This window comes from Arachis hypogaea, chromosome 1, assembly GCF_003086295.3.
Source record: "Arachis hypogaea cultivar Tifrunner chromosome 1, arahy.Tifrunner.gnm2.J5K5, whole genome shotgun sequence".
NCBI classification, from domain to species: Eukaryota; Viridiplantae; Streptophyta; class Magnoliopsida; order Fabales; family Fabaceae; genus Arachis; species Arachis hypogaea.
The window spans coordinates 100,339,609-100,358,886 of NC_092036.1; the positions used below are offsets into that span (position 1 = coordinate 100,339,609).

At 31.9% G+C, this 19,278-nt stretch overlaps 2 protein-coding genes across 2 annotated transcripts; both read right to left on the minus strand.

Annotated features, from left to right (window-relative positions):
- Positions 1 to 8,560: 8,560 nt before the first annotated feature.
- On the minus strand, positions 8,561 to 10,388 carry LOC140183763 (uncharacterized). Its single transcript, XM_072232741.1, has 3 exons — positions 10,278 to 10,388; positions 9,188 to 9,369; positions 8,561 to 9,026 (listed from the first exon to the last, which is right to left on the minus strand). The coding sequence occupies exons 1-3, from the start codon at positions 10,386 to 10,388 to the stop codon at positions 8,561 to 8,563; spliced, it is 759 nt and encodes a 252-aa protein (XP_072088842.1).
- Positions 10,389 to 15,416: 5,028 nt separating this feature from the next.
- LOC112778617 (cell wall / vacuolar inhibitor of fructosidase 1-like) lies at positions 15,417 to 15,932 on the minus strand. Its single transcript, XM_025822943.3, has one exon. The coding sequence runs from the start codon at positions 15,930 to 15,932 to the stop codon at positions 15,417 to 15,419; it is 516 nt and encodes a 171-aa protein (XP_025678728.1).
- Positions 15,933 to 19,278: the final 3,346 nt, after the last annotated feature.

Here is a 19,278-nt window from a genome sequence, read left to right on the forward strand (position 1 = left end):
AAATTAAAATATACCTATATTATATATCATATATTACTATTTAATTTAATAATCAAATGTGTCACATGACACTCTGTTATTAAAATTAAGAGAAAATATTTTTTTTTAAATTAATAAACTCCCTTTCCAAATTCTCTCATCTACCTCTCTCCATTTTTTTATTTCTCGCTACTATTTTTACTTTATATATAATTTATATTTTATATTAGTAATTTGACAAATCAGAATATGTCATCCAATATTTTTTTACAATTAAAATTAATTTTTCTTCCAAAATTAATAAACTCTCACTCACATTCTCATTCTTCATCTTTTATCTTTCTCTTTCTTTTCTCTCATTCTCTATTTTTTCTATCTTTCTCTCCTTAAAAAAACAAAATTAACAAAATAATATAATTTAAATAAAAAATATTATTATTATTGTTATTATACATAATTTTTTATTTAAATTAAACAAGCTGGTTCAGCATAGATTTAATGAACCTATGTTTGGAACAGGTTGGTCATTCATACTATTAGGCAACTTTTAAGATTCTTTCATCTAAAAAGTGAGTTTGAATTTTTGGATAATTAACTAATTTCTTTTAAAAAGGTTTTGAATTTTTTATGGTTAAACTATAAGTTTTTCAAAGGATTCATACGATAATCACTGAGTTTGAAAACGATTTTTTTATTAAGTATCTTTCTTTGACAATTCTGAAACTCCATGATGAGATCGTGTGGTTAGGTTCTCACCCCCTACCGCTTTATCTTTTCAGGAGATGGATGACGAGGCTCACGAAGAGTTTTATTACGTTTTGCTTATTCGATGTTGTTTTAGTTATTATTTATTTATTCGTCGTCATCAATATTATATTTTGTAAGAGTTATAGAAATTGTATGTTCTGTATGTATATTCATAGGCTACTTATGTAAGAGCTTTTGTATATATGTATATGCTTGTTTGTTTTTAAGATAAAGTATTTTTTTGATTTTTCAAAGAAAACAGCGATATGGTTTCGAGTCAAAAGCTCATATTTTATTATAAAGGATTTGAAGTCGTCTTAATACTTCTTGCTATCAGAGTGGCGTAGCTGGAAGCATGACATTCTGATATTGAGGGTATTACATTATACCAAAAGTAAGGCGTTACTAACCTGTTTTTTTATTAACTATTTAATATTGAGCCTTTCGTTCGATATCACGTTTCAATCTTTAAGAAAATGCCAGAAAATTTTGTTTTCAATTCATTAAAAATCATATATCAAAGATCACCAAATAATGATAATCAAATAATTATTAATAATAATAAATCTTATACAAGTAAATCAAAATAAAACTCAAATACAACACATATCCCTATGTATAAAATAAAAATCTTAAACAATAAGTGAGAGAATTCTATGAAAGTAATTTAACTCATAAATAAATTCAATAATCGCCCGCAGCTTCAAACTGAGTCTTCGAACCTGTGTCACTGAAAGGGTGGAAAATTTTGGGGTGAGAACAAACCACACATTCTCAGTAGGAACGAGAATACCATCAAGCAAAGAAATACTTACAAATAGAATTAATTTCATTATAAAATAGTTTATCCTTGAAATAATCGTTTGGAAAAAATTTTATAGAGAAAACCTAATTTAAAAGATCGTAAAGAAGTTTTCTTTACTTTACAATTCAGTAAGGCGATTGGTTTAAAGAAATGTAAAGGACCAAGGACGTGTCTAGGGACTTCTTATCCAACTTACCTCGCTCACTCCTATCCAAACAATACATACATTAGAATACTCAGGCAACACCTAGTCTACATGCCTCAACCTTAATTACCACATACCAGAAACTACCCTCATCACGCCTCCACCAAAAAGGGTCTCTCAGATAAACATACACATACAAGACAAACAAAGAAATCACAGATAGGATTCAGGTATAATAAATAAAACAAGTAGCAGATAAACATGGCTAGGCAATTAGACAAACCAAAACAAATGCACACTCAATCAAAACATACAAATGCATATAATGCATGCTTGTCCTATGGCTGATGAGTCTCATATGTCGATTATATAGCCAACCCGATATGTCTTGGTAGTTAACTATTGAACAGTTCCTCTGTGCGCGCATCCCCAAGCTCAAAAATAATATCCATGTAGTCAAACTCCAAAATCAAATATAATATTTCATGAAGTCAAATTTCAAGCTCAATAATATTTCATGGAGTCAAAATCCAAGCTCAATAATATTTCATGGAGTCAAACTCCAAGCTTAATAATAGAATATTCAAAATTCATATATATATATATATATATATATATATATATATATATATATATATATATATATATATATATATATGCATGTCATGGGGGAACCCGAGGAGTTAAAGTGCTCGGTCACATCTTGCGATAGAGGGTCAACAGAGTATCGAGTCTCAACCTATTGCAAGTGGTGGCAAGTCACTGCGTCTACCCAGGAAAACTCGTGTATCAGATAATTCAAATTCATAAGCCATATGAATAATTCACTCATAATTCATCAATAGTCACATCATTCTCAATCTTATCTCATTCATCACCATACCTCAATCATACTCAATCATTATCCTCTCTCTCAATATTGAAATCACCGTCAAACCTCCATCAAACCAATTGTCACTAATTACATCTTAATTCAAGCACAAACTTTGTAACACCCTAATTAGCCTAAGCCTTACCTTGTGTCGTAAAGCAAATGTTAATCAAAGGTTATGACAATTCTAAGCGTATACATATATTATATAGAAGAAATTAATAATATCTAGAAGCCCGATGAAGGATATAGCTCAAAAATAGGATTTGAAAACTGCAAAGCGTACTATCGAAGCTACTAACTTAAGTAACAAGGAACCGATATAAGATAACAAAAGATAAGTATATAATATCATAAGAAACTAGCCACGACTCGCGGAGTTTAAGCCGGGTAGCCATATACAGTCAGTAAAAAAATAGCTTATACAAGTTTTGTTCTATCAAATACAAGCCTCTAGGCCCAACAAAATACAAAAGTGATTGCCATATACAAAAAAAATCAAAGGACTCAAAAGAAGTATACAGATCCTCCGCTCATGTCACCAACCAAACAACTCACCGAGGTGGGTTACGACCTGCATCTGAAAAGCACAACAAGATATGGTATGAGAACCGGATGTTCTCAGTATGGTAACAATGCCAGTGATGTAGGATATAAGACCCCGAAACGCCAAAGGCAATCCTAGACTCTAAATCCATCACAATAATTCTAGCTTAAAGCATTCTAAAACGAATAAGCATAATATGTAGAGTCTTAACAAAACTTAAACCATAACACCAAAAAGGGTAATCTATCTTAAGGGATTTCTAATTTAATCAAACACCACTGCCCCACAGTCTTCACCAACCGATCCTCCATGCGATCCCATCGCCATCGCCTTCCGAACCCCCTTAATCCCAGTAGAAAACACGATTATTTACAATGCAAGTAAAACACAAGTAGGAGCATAATAAGCAAATAAGTCAAGTAGCAATTAGACATATTATACAAATAGGCAGACAATCTCAAGTCGACAAAGCATACAAACAGATAGAAGATGCACATGAATGCCTGTCCTACTGGCTGTGATATCACATTGTCGGTTCAATTGCCAACCCGACACATCTCCATGGAGATGTTGCCCTTCAAAATCATGGTGTGGGAACCTCCGAGATATAGTGCTTGGATCACTATCCAGGGTTTTGCGCCTGTACGCTCTGATGATTCGAAGGGATGCGAGCAGAATCTATTGCCACCGACCTCACATCTAAGCGTAAGCGGGATGAACCACCGCCCTTACGCCGCCGCCGCCACCTCGACAGGCGGGATCCAACCTCGGCCCCTGCCGGGGGCATAGCGTCTCATAATCTCAATGAAAAGTAGTGCAGTGGTTTTTCAAAAAAACATTTTTTTTGTACAAAATGGATCCATCACTTCATTCAGAGCCCTCGACTCTTTTCAACCACTGTTCATTCACATTTCAGTTCCGAACTCAACAGTTCCTTAATCCTTATCTCATTCATCAACCATTCACCACCTAATATTGACCCACCTTCAGTACGCCAGAACCTTAGGCCTCCGTTTTTCTAAATTTTCCAAATAATATCGTCTAAAACCATTAAACCCTTTCCCACTTTTAAGTATCCAAAAAATGCCCAAAAATCTTAAAAAGGTGTTATAGAATCTTACAACCTTGTTGGGGAGGTAGAATAGTTGAAAACAAAGCAAAATTTGAGAAACAGGGCGTGTGCATCCGTACAGGAGTGTGCGTGCGCACGCCCAGGAAAATTTTTAAAAGTGTGCGTACGCACAGATACCAAAACTTTCAAAATCTGTTCACTCGCACAACCTATGCCAGCGCCTCCAACAGACTGGCCTCCTCAATGTGTGCGTGCGTACAGATCTGTGCGTACACACAAGTTGCAATTTCTCATTGGTGTGCGCGCGCACAAGCTGTGCCAGCGTTACAAGCAGACTGCCTGTCTCTGTGTGTACGGACGCACAGATCTGTGCGTGCGCAAAGGTCATAATTTTTGCATAGTGTGTGCGCGTACAAGGCTGTGATGCGCACATACCAGAAAACATAAAATTCTGTAACTTTGCAAAATTTCAGATTTTCAACACCAACTTTGAATGATCATAACTTCCTCTACAAAATTCCAAATTTCACAAACTTTATATCGATTTAAATGTGTTTCAAAGATCTTTAATTCTAAACAAACTTCAACCAATTTTGAAAACCAAGGCAAAAGTTATGATCAGACAAAGATCACCAAAAACTAACTTTTACCCAAAATCACAATTTCCACAATTTTTTTGTAAAACACAACCAAAACCAACCCAACCCAATCCAAGCTCCACTTTTCATCAGTTTAACCCTCTATGTCATATTACACCAAGCTTACCACATTTTTCCTTTATCTTTTCTCATCCACAACACCAACATCAATATATCACATATATCAAACCTCAATAACAATTTTCGAACTACATTACCAATTCATCAACATCAATATCATATATATATCAACACAAATCACTTCTCAACTTCACAATTGTTCATTCTCATCATATCCATATCAATCATCAATATCAAACTCAAAATCATCATTTCATCATACATAATCACACAATAACATCCAACAACTCATCAACCATTCAAAATCCAATCCTATCCTATGGGTTACTAGCCTAAGTGTCCATGAATATTATATACTACATAGAGAAAACTGAAACCATACCTTGGACGATTCCCAATATGAACCAAATGAGCTTTCAACCAAAATCCAACCACCAATGTAACTCCAACAAGCACCAACAAGCTCCAAACTCACAATAATCAAGCTACATACATATAAATCACCATAAAATCAACCTAGGGCTCAACATAAATCAAAAGTTCACAAGAGTTCAAAGCCTCTTATCTTTCCCAACAGATTTGGATGTCGAAACCCAAAGTTAAGCAAGGATTAGAGTGAACCTAAACACCAAGAATCACAAAAAACTCACTTAATCCCAAGCCCTAGATACCCAAAATTTTGAGGAGGAGAACTGAGAGGGATTCGAGTTTTTCTTACCAATTTCTTGGATGAGTTTTATAAAGCTCTTCACAAGGAATGCGTAACAGCTGACGGCACGCAAATCGGAGCACCGTAGCTCAAGATATGAGCTTGGGAAAGAGATGATGAATAGTGCTCTAGGATTCTCTTCTCCCCCTTCTCTTTCAGCTGGGTGTGTGTGTGTGTTTGAGTGTGTTATGAGTGATTGGGTTCATTATGAACCCTTATATATGTTAGGCTTGGGCTCGGTCCAACCCGTTAGCGTTTTTAACTCGTTTGGCCCAACTTCGAGCCAAACCTTTAAAATTAAAGCCCGGTTTTCTATTTCTAATATTTTTCTAAGGTTTTCACTGTTTCTACTTTTTCTCGCGCTGCACCGGACAGACTTGACCGGTTCAACTGGTTCAACTGCTGGTTTACGATTTTTCACGATTTTTTTTGTAGAAAACACATTTTCTGACTTAGAAAGACCCACTGAGTCCAAAAATGATGTTTAAAACCTCAAATTCTCATTCTAACTTTTTGGAACCGAATTTGGACAACATAATCACTTAATTCACCGGTTCGATTAATCACGGTTCTTACAAACTTCAAACTTACTCACTTATTCCCAAATCCTTGAAATTATACTTAAATTACTATTTTAAAGTCTTTAACTAGTTAATCAAATGTTTTTTCGTTATATTAAAAATCAAACAAATTAAAATCACATTTGACCAAATTAAGGAAATCCGATTCTCCTTAAAATCTGTAAAAGTACTCAAAACTCATTCCTTCTGATAATTAATTCAAATCAAATTCATTTTTGAAATCATAACCAAAATTCCTTCAAATTCTTAGAAAAATTCTGGCAGCACCTCCCGTAAAAACTAGAGTTTGCCACCCATCACGGGTCTCCTCTTTTCAGCCCCAACTCAACAAAACCAATATTTCAAGTCAACATGTCCAAATCTGACATTCAAAACCAGTCATTATCATTTTCAATCTAAAATCCAAAATCAACAAAACCAATCAATTTTACCAAAAATTCAGTAAACAACCAATCACCAATAAATATAACCTTTCAACCACAATAGAAAACATTTATTTTTCAAATAATCATCTATCTACATTAATCTACTACACTTGTCAGGTATTCAAAGCTCAAATTATTTTTATTTTTATTTTTATTTTTATTTTATGGAAAAGGCTTTCAATGCCCCAACTTTCATGGATGAGCACTTGCTTTCGAGGAGAAAAGAGTTTTTTGCTGATTGTGACTTGGCCACTCAGGCGAAGTGGGTTTACCGTTCCCTGCTTTGTTTAGGTACGGTGTTGCATAAGACAGAAATAGTTCTGGGGCAATCCTGAGTTCTGGATGACAAGCTTTGTCAGGCGCAGGTGGACCTAGTGACGGCCTGCCAGAAAAAGGAGTCAGCTGAAATGACCAAGGCCAAGGCTGAGAAGTTGGCTAAGGAGGCTAGGGATGAGATTCAATGCCTTAGTGATCTTGAGACGCTGCTGAGGGCAGAGGTCGCTAAGACGAAGCATTGAGTGGAGAAAGCTGAGAAAAAGATGGAGGCTACCGAGGATGTCGCAGATACAATGAGAAAGAGAAGCAAAGAAATTGTTCAGAATGAAAAGGAGGCTATCTCTGCCACCAAGGAGTCCCTGAAGTCACATGTTACTCTCCTCGCTCCTGACTTCGATGTTTCTCGTATTGACGCCTTCAAGATAATCCGTGATGGGCAGATTGTGGACCTGAACCTTGAGAAAAGGGCATAGCTACTCCCCCTCCATTTATTTTTATATTTCCTATGTATTTTGATGTGTGCCCCAGGGCCAACTTATTTTGAGACTGTGTTTTAAGGTATCTCTTTCTTTCGCAAGTGTCGTTTCAAGTTTGGTTATCCGCTTAGAATGTTTTTTATTGTGGTCTCTGGGTTGATCAGTCTTGGGATGCTATATTTTCTACTTTTAATTTCAAAATGTGCTATCTAACAAAATATAAGAGGGTAACCATACGAATTTAATTGCTTAAAGAAGAGAGAATAACTTAAAACTTTGTTTTATTATTTGGGCCTCGTTAAAATCTTCCTTTGGCTTGGATGGTTCGAAAGGTGAGGAAATAGTACCCCAAGTAGGCAAAGTAACTAAAGAAAACGTGTAAAGTTTAGGGGTGGCAAAACGGGTTGAACCCGTAGGGCCGACCCGCTAAAAGGGCTGGTCGGGCTAGGATTTGGAGCCCACCAAACTAAAAAAATCTACCAAACCTGCACCGCCAAATTGGCGAGGCGGGGCGGGACAGTTCGCTGGGTCAAAGATTTTTATTTTTTATTTTTTTATTAAATAAAAGAATGATTACTATTATAAAATTAATAATTATAGAATTTTCAAACACTTTTTTTGTTTTTGTTTTAATTCTTCTTTTAGTTATTAACTTTATTTATTTTATTTTACGATTTCGTATATTTGCTCAAATTATGTGACTTATTTTTTAAAATAAAGATGGTTTTATTGACAAATATTATTTTGAACAATTTTATTAAAGTTAAAAATTAAAAAAAGATAGTGAAAAAATTTATATTATAATTTTACTATTTTTTATTTGTATTAAGTTTTTTAATTATTATTTTTTGGTTAATTTTAATGAATTTTATTTTTCAAAAAAAAAGACTCAAGTAGACTAGCTCACCGACCTGCCAATCCGCATTAAAGCGAGGTGGGCTAGCATTTTAAACCCATCTTAGTTGGCGGGAAGATCCGGCCCACCCCGTTTATGGGGCAGGCCTAGGCGGGCGGGTTGGGAGCCGGCCCGCTTTGCCACCCCTAGTAAAGTTACATAGAAAAGCTTCAATGTTTATGAATTATACCTCTTACGAGTAGAATTTCTTGAGGTTGACGACGTTCTAAGTTCTGGGGATGATGGAGCCATTAAGTCATTCTAGTTGGTAAGCTTCTTTGCCATACACTTCGCGGATACGGTAGGGTCCCTCTCAATTTGCCACTAGCTTTCCTTTGCCAGGCTTTTGGGCTCCTATATCATTTTGCCGCAATACCAGATCCCCTACATTGAAAGCTTGCTTATTCACGCCTCGGTTGTACCTGAGAGATAGTCGCTGTTTGAGGGCTGCCTCCCTTAGGTGAGCTAGCTCCTGAACTTCGTCCAGCAAATCTAATTCCACTTCTCGGTCGAGGGTCCCGATAAGGAATCTGGGACTGGGTTCTCTGATTTTCACTGAGATTACTGTCTCCGTGCCGTAAGTTAGGTAGAAAGGTGTTTCTCCCATTGCTAACTGTGGAGTGGTGCAGTAGGACCAAAGGACTGATCCAAACTCTTCTGCCCAATTGCCTTTTCTCTGTTCTAACCTCTTCTTGATGCCTTTTAGGATCACCTTGTTGGTGGCTTTGACCTGACCATTGGCTTGGGGTGTTCGACCGAGGAGAAGTGTTTCTAGATCCCTATCCCCTCAAGGAGGATGTGAAACCTTTTATTAGTGAATTGCGTGTCATTGTTGGAGATGACTGCTTCCAGAATGCTGAAATAATTTATTATCTGTCTCCAAAAGAATTTTCTACATTGGGAAGTCGTTATTGTGGTTAGAGTCTCGGTCTCGATCTACTTGGTGAAGTAGTCGATGGCCACTATGAGGTATTTGAGTTGCCCAAGGGCTGTTGGAAATGGACCCATGAGATCGACTCCCCATATGGCAAATGATCGGGAAGCCGTGATGGGTGATAACTCTTCTGAAGGGATTTTTTGGAAATTGTCGCTCTCCTGGCATTTGGCACACGACCTGACGAGCTACATCGGGTCATGGGTTATCGTGGGCCAGTAGTAACTGGCTCTTATTACTTTTTGAGCCAAAGCCTTTCCTCTCATGTGACGGTTGCAGCACCCTTCGTGAAATACCCTAAACACATACTTCGTTTAATCGAGATCAAGACATTTCAAAAGGTGTTGGGGAGTTCCTCTTTGGTATAAAGTCCCCTGGACTATGGTGTATTTGGCTACTTCCCTCTTTATTCGCTTCTGCTCTGTCGCGTCATTGGGAAGCTCACCTTCCTCAAAGTGTCACCTGATTGGGGTTGTCCAGTCAGGGATTTCTTGAAGGTCTAGAACCAGGGTCACAGATTGATACCTGATTGCCTCATGAATGAGGGAGTGGTTCCCCCCGAGAAATGGGTGCTTGCTAATTTCGACAGTAAATCTGCCCTAATGTTCCATTCCCAGGAGACGTGTTGGATTATCACTTTAACAAAACTTTCACATAGCTCCTTAGTCTTCTCCAGATACTTTTGGAGTAGGGGCTAGGCTTGGTATGTGCCATTGATTTGCAATGTGAAGACTTGAGAATCACTCTTGACTATCAGATCTTGACCCCCAGCTCTTTAGCTAAGTTTAGCCCTGCAATGACGATTCCATATTCTGCCTGGTTGTTCGATACCAAAAACTCATATTTGATGGATTGTTTGTAGAGAAGCCCTTTTAAATTTTACAAGATTACCCCCACTCCTCCTGAGGTTCGCTTGGAAGCTCCGTCCCACCGTTAAAAAGGGAGGTCGACATCCCGGTTGGCCATGTCGGCTAGAAAATCTGCTATGACTTGGGCTTTCATAGCGATCCTTTGCTGGTATGCAATGTCAGATTGTCGTAGCTCCACGAGCCAGGTCATTATTCTTTCGGCCAGGTCGGGTTTCTGTGGTACTTGCCTGATGGGTTGATCCGTGTAGTTCACAATTTGGTAACTTTGAAAGTACTGCCTTAGTCGCTTCGACGAGATGAGCAAGGCGAAAGCTAGATTCTCCAGCCCTAAATACCATGTTTTTGCATTTTGAAAAAACTTTGTTGATAAAATATATCAGGAGAATTCAAGGTTTTGTGGACGCGAGCTAGGTGATACGATAGACTTTGTGGTTGCACTAGTGAAGTGGGCTACATTTAGTTAGTGAGGTAAAGAGAATTCAAGGAGAGTTTTAGTTGACATTAATAGATAAGTAAGTCCTTAGTGATTTGAGATCAGAGTGGCGCAGTAGAAGCTTACGATAATGTTGACACCAGATAGTTGCAATGAGGAGTAGTAGGGGATGATTAGAAATACTTTAGGTTTTATGTGCCAGAAGGGTTTAACAGGTCAATACAGATAATGATTTCCAAGTAACTAAGTTTGATTGCGACTGTGAGATTAGATTTACTTGGAATGGGTTGCGGATATAGTAACAAGTGTAGGATTGGCTTTGATAACAAGTTGGTGCAAAACGGGGTATTTAGAGGGTAACCATAAGATAGACTTGAATGCTCTGAAGGAGGATGATGTGATTAATTGATTGAATGATTGAGAAGGTGATCAATATGATTAAGTATATGTGAACATTGGCATGATGAGGATTGATGGGGTTGGTAAATATTAATGAGATTTATGTTGGGTTGGGAATTGTTGAGTGAATTGATAAGTTAATGCATATGAGATGTAATTGTTGGTGTTGAATATTGTTATTAGTGAGGATGATAAAGGAAAGTGGTTGAGATGTAAATGAATATGATTAGTGTTGGATTGAGTGAGTGGTAATATTTTGATTGTGAATTGATTGGTTGATTGAGGGATTATATAGAATATGTAAGAAGTTGATGAATGATAGAAGGAATGGATGAGTTTTGAATGATGAACTTGAAGAGGAATTGGAAGGTGTTGGGAGTTTTAGAGATATTAGAGTTGAGGAAGGTTTTATAACAGATGAGGCAAGTTAGATATCTGAATAACTAATGAGAAAGAGCTAGACGAAACTAAGAGTGAAACGAATGAATACGGTATAGGTTTGAAGTCGGTTAAGTTTATAATGTTGTGTATACGAAGGAGAGATGTGAATAGGTAACTGAATTAATATTGGAGAGCGAATTTTAGGGGCAAAATTCTTAATTATTAGGTGGATAGAATGTAAAACTCGCAAATTTATAAATAATTAGTCAATAAATACTTTTGGTGTAAATATGTTTACTCTAATAAGTTTCTTTGATTTATATATATACATAAAAGAGGAACATATTAGTGAATTATGTTTGAATTTGGTTGTGGAAATGATTTTGAATTTGAGCAAAAATCATGTAAAATTGTTAAATCGACCCTAATATATAATACAAAGTTAATATTTTAACCATTTTCTTTGTTTTATCCAACATTTTTTTGTTTTTAGTCGTTGCTCATGAAATTTTACGGTGTGTGACTTTCCAAACATTTTGTTATACAAAGAGGACTTAAATTAGTGATAGTGAAATTTGTTAAGAAATGTGTTGGTGATTGGCACACACAAGTGTTGAATTTCCCTTATCTTATTACCGCAGTAGTGGGACATGCTAAGAAGAATTGCTTAACACAATATGTGCACTTCTTTAGTCAGAATTACACAACTACATTGATATATTTGACAGGTAGGTTGTTCTGATACCCTATATCCACATGCTTGTCATGGTTAATATATAAGTCATTTTATTCATGTTTCAGCTACTCTTGCTTGTGTAGTCACTGAGTAACTCAGGGGATATTGTTAAAGAATGTGTCATTTTTATCTTTTATAATGCAGTTGTGATTATTGGCTTGGAATGCTTCATTCTCCTGGAAGACATTTCTAGTTGGACATGTAAATTATGAACCTTAGTATATTAATAGAATGTGGGACATTTTCTTTCTCTTCCCCACATTTTCCTTTTCTGACCACTCATCCAAACTCACTAGGATTTGTATATTAGGTGTGCTAATTTGTAAATGCATCCTACATGCTTACTATATATTCTTTTATTTCTAATAGAACAAGTGATTTTGTAACAGGATTGGTCGTAGAATTGTAACATTTAGTTAATTATGCCTGTTAGGGTACATTGGCGATTTTGAGCATGTTGATGACCACAGGGGTAAAAGAATTGTGGTTGAATTGAAAGGAAGACTGAACAAATGTGAGTTATCAGTCCTCGTTTTGATGTTGGTGTCAAAGAGATTGAAAGTTGGACTGCTAGGTTGCTCCCTTCAAGACTGGTCCGCTTTTAAGCTTTTTTAATCTGTTTTTGTTTACCTAACAACTTGCTATCCTTTACTATCATCGACAAAATATGTGAGATGATATTAGAGTCTTTGATACTTAAATTTCTCTAAGTAATGTGTAGTTGGTGAATTTTTGTTGTTTAAAATACTCATTTATTTTTTATCATTAGCTATGTATTCATCATTGATGATAGACTTGTAATATTTGTGTTATTTAAATTTGATCATATTTTATTATTTTTTAAGAGAAATTTGTATATAGATATTTTGAATCTAATGAAATATTTCATTTTGTAGTAATTAATTTTAGTATATTTATATTATATACAATAATAATAATCATTTAGTAAAAAATAATTTGAAATTTTAGAAAAAGGATGAGTTGATATTTCTAAAAAGTGAGTATAATTAAAAAAGCTTCAAAATTATAGTAGCAATAATAATGACAACTAAAAGTGAATAACATTACAATTTTAGAATTATTTTTAGTGGCCATATAAATTGTTGGTAAATAGGTTTTGGCAACAATAGTAATGGTCACTAAAAGTGAATAATATTGCAATCTTAGAGTTATTTTTTGTGGCTATTAAAAAAGTCTTTACCAGTTAACGTTAAAACCTTTTAACGACAAAGTGTAAGACAACTAATGTCTAATTGCTGTTAAAAGCAAAATAAATGACCGCTAAAAGTGATTTTTCTAGTAGTATAAGGATTAAAACCTACAAATAATATTATTATATTATCATTATATAATATCTTAAAGCATGCAGTATTCTGTCGCAAAAAAATTATTATATTATCTTATAATACATAATATTCTGACGTTAAAAATACTGACGTAGCGTATTTTAATGTCAGTATAAATACCTATTTTTTCTCAAAATATTTTAAGAAAGTATCTTTTTTGTAATTAATTATACAAAATTGACATTTAATGACTAAAATTTTACTAATTATCAATTATTTTAATAATCTAATATATATTTTTCTTTTGTTGTGTGTCAATTTGAATTAACATAGTTTGCAACATCTCATTATTTGAATTAATTAGTCATATATCTATTAAGGAATAAAATCTACAAATAATATTATTATATTATATTATCTTATCTTATAATAGATAACATTATAACACAAAAAATATTGACGTAGCATATTCTAATATTAATATGCATATCTCTTTTTCTCAAAATATTTTAGGAATGTATTTATTGTATATCAACCTTAATTAATATGATTTGCAAATAAAATATATACATATCATTGATTGAATTAATTAGTTAAATATCCATTAAAAAATAAAATTTATAAATAATATTATTATATTATCATTATCTTACAACATATAATATTCTGATTACAAAAATATTGACGTGGCGCATTCTAAACTTCTAATGCTAATATATATAACTCTATCTTTAATAATATTTTAGAAAAGTATTTTTTAGAATTATACAAAAATTAATATTTAATGCTAAAATTTTACTAATTATCAATCATTCTAATAAATCTAATAGATATCTTTCTTTTATTGTATATTAACCTTAACTAATATAATATATAAATAAAATATATACATCTCATTGTTTAAATTAATTATTCATCAAATATCTATCAAGAAATAAAATCTAAAAAATAATATCATTATATTATATTATATTACAACTAGTATCCTAATGTTAAAATTGTTGATGCGGCGGGTTCTAGAACCAGTAGTACCTCTCGTTAAAATATTTTACAAAAAGAAATTTTTTAAAATTATACGCAAATAATTTCAATCATTCTAATAAATCAAATTTTTATTTTTCTTTTATTGGGTATCAACTCTACTTAATATGATTTGCAAAAAAAATATATACATTTTATTATTTTAATGAATTAAATATCCATTAAAAATTCTTATTTTAGAATAATAAAATATGACTAATAATTAAAAGATTTAATTTATCTTCTAATATTTAAATAAGTAAAAATTTAAATATATTATTTTTTTAAAACATTGAAAAGATAAAAAATACAAATTTTTTATTTAAAAATTAAGAGAATAATCAAAAGAATGACTTACGGCTCCTAATGATTTTCATATAAATTAAATAAAGAATAAAATTAAGAAATGCTAATAAAAACATAAATTAAATAAATATTTGTCGTACATCGGAATGTTCACTAATTATTATTTACGTTAAATAGTAATAGAAAAATTCGAAATTTACATGACCAAAATTTAACTATAATCAAAATTTGTACTTACAAAAAACTTCAAGCTAATTGTTAACTTACACATCTGATCTTCGTTAATTATTAACCAATGAACAACTATATACTCAATAAAATTTGAATCCTAATATTTATTTATACAGATAAATTATTTATTTTTTGTTTTTTTTTTTATCAAAGATAGAAAAACTTGAACCTGCAACTTCTTAAATGAATATGGAAAAACTACGCTATTTAAGCTATAACTCATTTGAACTATATGAGTTACTTATTTACCCAATCGAAATTTGTTGTTTTAAATTAAAATTTAATCCACTTAGTATATGAGTTCAATTCTTAATGTCAAATTCAGTTTACTATCTTACTCAATTCAACCGTTATTGAATCAAGTTAAACATATATCACAAATGGCTTGGCTTATTTTTTATTGTAACATGACAAAATTAAATATATTATGGTATTCGAAACACATGAGAAATTGAAAATCACTACGATATGTTATTCATACATGCATTATTGGAGAACACCACGTTCCAGATATCTGATAGCAGATAGAAGCATGTATTATTTATTGAATGTAATTAACTAACTAACAAATTAACTATAGTAACTGTCTAGCAATAGCAGCAGTAATAGCAGCAACATCGCGCATAGCATTGTTCTGTTGGGTGAGAGGTGATCTCCCATTGAATCCATTTTCACAAAAGGTAGCTTCATTAGCAGCATCATTTGCTCCATTTTCTGCAAATTTAGGCATACCTTTCGAAAAAGCTTCATTGGCTTCTGGTATATCACCAACCACAATTGCGTTATACTTGCTTGCACAAGAAGTCAGTGCTGGACTTGGTGCACTTCGTTGAAGCTCACGAATCTTGTTAATGGCATCATTTGCTTTTGATTGCATCACCTTCACCATTATTAGGCCCAGGCCTCTGACGTCGGCGGTGGCGCTTCCGGGGAATGATTTAAGAGATTGAACGCAGAGATTGAAGTTTGGTGTTTGCCTGCAAGTGCTTTCTATGAGTTTTTCATCGCCGAGAGTTATTGATGGTAATGAAGTCATGACAATTAAGAATAAGAAGAAGAACAGAGTAGTTGTAGTTTTCAAGTTTGTCATTTTGATTGAAATAGGATAATCAACAGAGAAGTAAGGATGATTGATGAATTTGTTATGAAGAAAATTGAGGTTTGTTTAGGCCATTTTATAGTGTTAGGAACTTGCCTTTTGCAAATTTGCTTAGGAAACTTGTGATGGTAGGGAAATAGTTATTGAAGTTTCATATTATTTAGATAATTATTTTGTATGCTAATTTTTTTAATGAGAATTAGGATGGTTTTTGAAAAAAAGTATTTTTTTATTTTTTAAAAAGATATTTTTAATAGAAAAAAGTTATTTCGCATTTGGATATGTTTTTTAAAAAGAATTTTTAAGTATTAAAAGTGTTGTTTTGCTTCTGTTTTTTTTTAAATAAGGCATTATTGGCTTCCAAAATAATAATTTGTTTTTTTGTAATAAAAATATTTTTCTTAAAAGATTTATCTAAACAAATTTAAAATTAAATAAAAATAGTTTATTAAAAAATATTATTTTTACATAAAAAAGACAATCCAAACTAATATTTAAAGTTGTATTTTTGTTGCCACAATTGAATATTTTAGTACAATATCTGTTAATAATAATAACAATAAAAAATGTATTGTTTAAAATGGCAAAGCTTTATTATTTTCAAATATAAAGTAGTGAATTAAGATTGACAACATTTTTAAAACTATAAAGAAGAAAAAATTTAGATAATTTCGACATTAAAATAAAAAACACAAAAAATTTTCCCTATAAAAAATAAATTCTCAAGGTAATTGTATTTTTGTGTGACTACTTTACAATATAAAAGAAAATTAAACAATCCTTAGGTAAAATTTTGATTCTATGATGATCAATATTAATTTATCTAATTTTTAATAAAGTTATTGCTTACAAGATGATCTGTTAAGCTATAACTCAACTTGATCCGTTATGTATAATGAGAATAACTTGATTTTTATGGTACATAATGAGTAATAATTTGATTTTATTTATCTTAATTCTAAGTTTATAACCAACAAGTTTAATAACTTGGTTTTTATCGTACATAATGAATAATAATTTGATTTTATTTACCTTGATTTTAAGTCTGTAACCGACAAATTTAATAATTATTATGGCCAATTTAATTATCAAACGGCCATATCAATGTCATTTATAATTTAAATTTTATATAATTTTTTTATTTTTAAATAAGGATAAATTCTAAGATCTAAATATTTTATTATTTTCATATCAATTTTATATTAACTTGAATGTTAGAGTATTTTTGCATTCATTCTTTGTGTGCCTGTGTGTGTGTTTTTAATCAAAATATACCTTCTTTGAAAATAAAGAGACAAACATAAATTTTTTTAAGACAAAATATATCTTGAAGATGTTACTATATAAGAACACAAGGGTAAACACCCACTAAACAGAGGACTTTTAATTTTCATTCTATCCTTTTTAATTTTTGATTGAACAATGATCTGAACGTATTATCACTGAATTGGCTTGGATCCGCTTTTCGTTCCACTTTGATTATTATACTCTCAAAAGGAAGTTTTTAATTAAGTAATTAATCCCTAATGTATAAAAAAAAGGTGCATGTGATGAATTGCGGCAGTATTTGCGTACAATGACTGTGTTGCATAATGCGTATAAAATTACAAGAGATGCAAATATGCATATGGTTTTTAAAAAATGTACGAGTAATGTTATCAATCAAATTATATCATCTTGCATTAGAATTGAAGTTCTACTGACGCAAGTTGGAAATAGTATCATGACATGATATAATAGTTTACGAGTAATGGTAAAGAATCACTAAAATTTATTATTTATTTTATTAGATTATTAAATTAAAAAAATTGAATTAATGATTAAAAATAATAAATTTTAATCAATAACAGAGTTATATTGATAAAAAAAAATAATGATCTCTTAAATTAATAATTTGTACTACTAAGTCTTTAATTTTTTAGTTTGGTCTCTTTTTAATTTTAATTTTTTTTTAACTTATATTTTTCATATTGACTCTTCCCAAATAAATTTTTAGCTCTATCCTTAACTTTAATAGCCTCTAGTATTTTTCTAAGTTTAGTATTATTAATTAGGGTTTAATCAAGAATTAGTTTATAAATGAAATTTTAGTAATTAAAATAATTGATAAAACTATAAATAAACGGCTTATTTTTTTCATTATAAATCATTAAATTTATTGAAATTGCACTAGCAATATGAGAGATGCGAATAGTTTATAATTATGCAAGCCTTTTTTTCTATTACAAGATTATAACTCAAATCAAAGTTTAATCTCAAATCAAGCAGTACCTATATTCAAAATTATATTCATTTAAGAAATAAAATTTATAAATAATATCATTATATTATATTATACTATAACAAGTAGTCTTCTGTCATAAAAAATATTAATGCAGCGCGTTCTGTTATTTTAAAATATTTTAAAAATATATCTTTTCGAATTATATAAAAACTAATATTTAATAACTAAAGTTTTACTAATTATTAGTTATTCTAATAAATTTAATTTATATATTTCTTTTATTGGATATCGACCTTAGTTAATATCATTTATAAATAAAATATATACACCTTATTATTTGAATTAATTAGTTAAATATCTACTAAAAAAATACTATTTTAGAATATTAAAATATGAATAATAAGTAAAAAACTTAATTTATCCTCTTAATACTTAAATGAATAAAAATCTAAATATATATTTTTTAAATATTAAAAAGATAAACATACAAATTTTTATTTATTTAAAAATTAAGAGAACAATTAAAAAGACGTTTTTTATTTTGAATATTGGACCGGGAGTGGTGTTGGACTCCATTATGGGAGCGAGGGAGGGGCTTCACTAACTTGTGGTGTCAGCCTAGTAACAACTCAGACCCTCCGAGTTCCAACATCCTATACGGACCGTCCGATCTCTCTCAAACCCTACACGGATCGTCCGATTTCCCTCTCAGCAGACGCACGATCCGATTTGAAAGGGGATGGACACGCGTCGCGCAGCAGCGTTTCCCCAAACGGTACCCTGAAACCAAACAAGTACTCATGCATTAACCCCTCTCACCATTCGAATACATCACTTTTTCATATTTCATTTTCAAGTTGAAGCCCATTCTACTTCTTCTTTCTCCTCTCGGCATGGTGGAAGCAATAAAAGCATGCCAACAAAGAACAAAACTAGAGATGTTGATCGACCTAAATTTCATGTTATACATTATTTCAATCATCCTGATTATGTAAGTTTTTTTTAAATATTTTTAAATATTTTATATTTAAAATTATTATTGTTAACTTTTTACTTCTTATGATTGTTATTATTAGAAGTGCAAATTAGAAATATAAATAGAATGGTCATTGG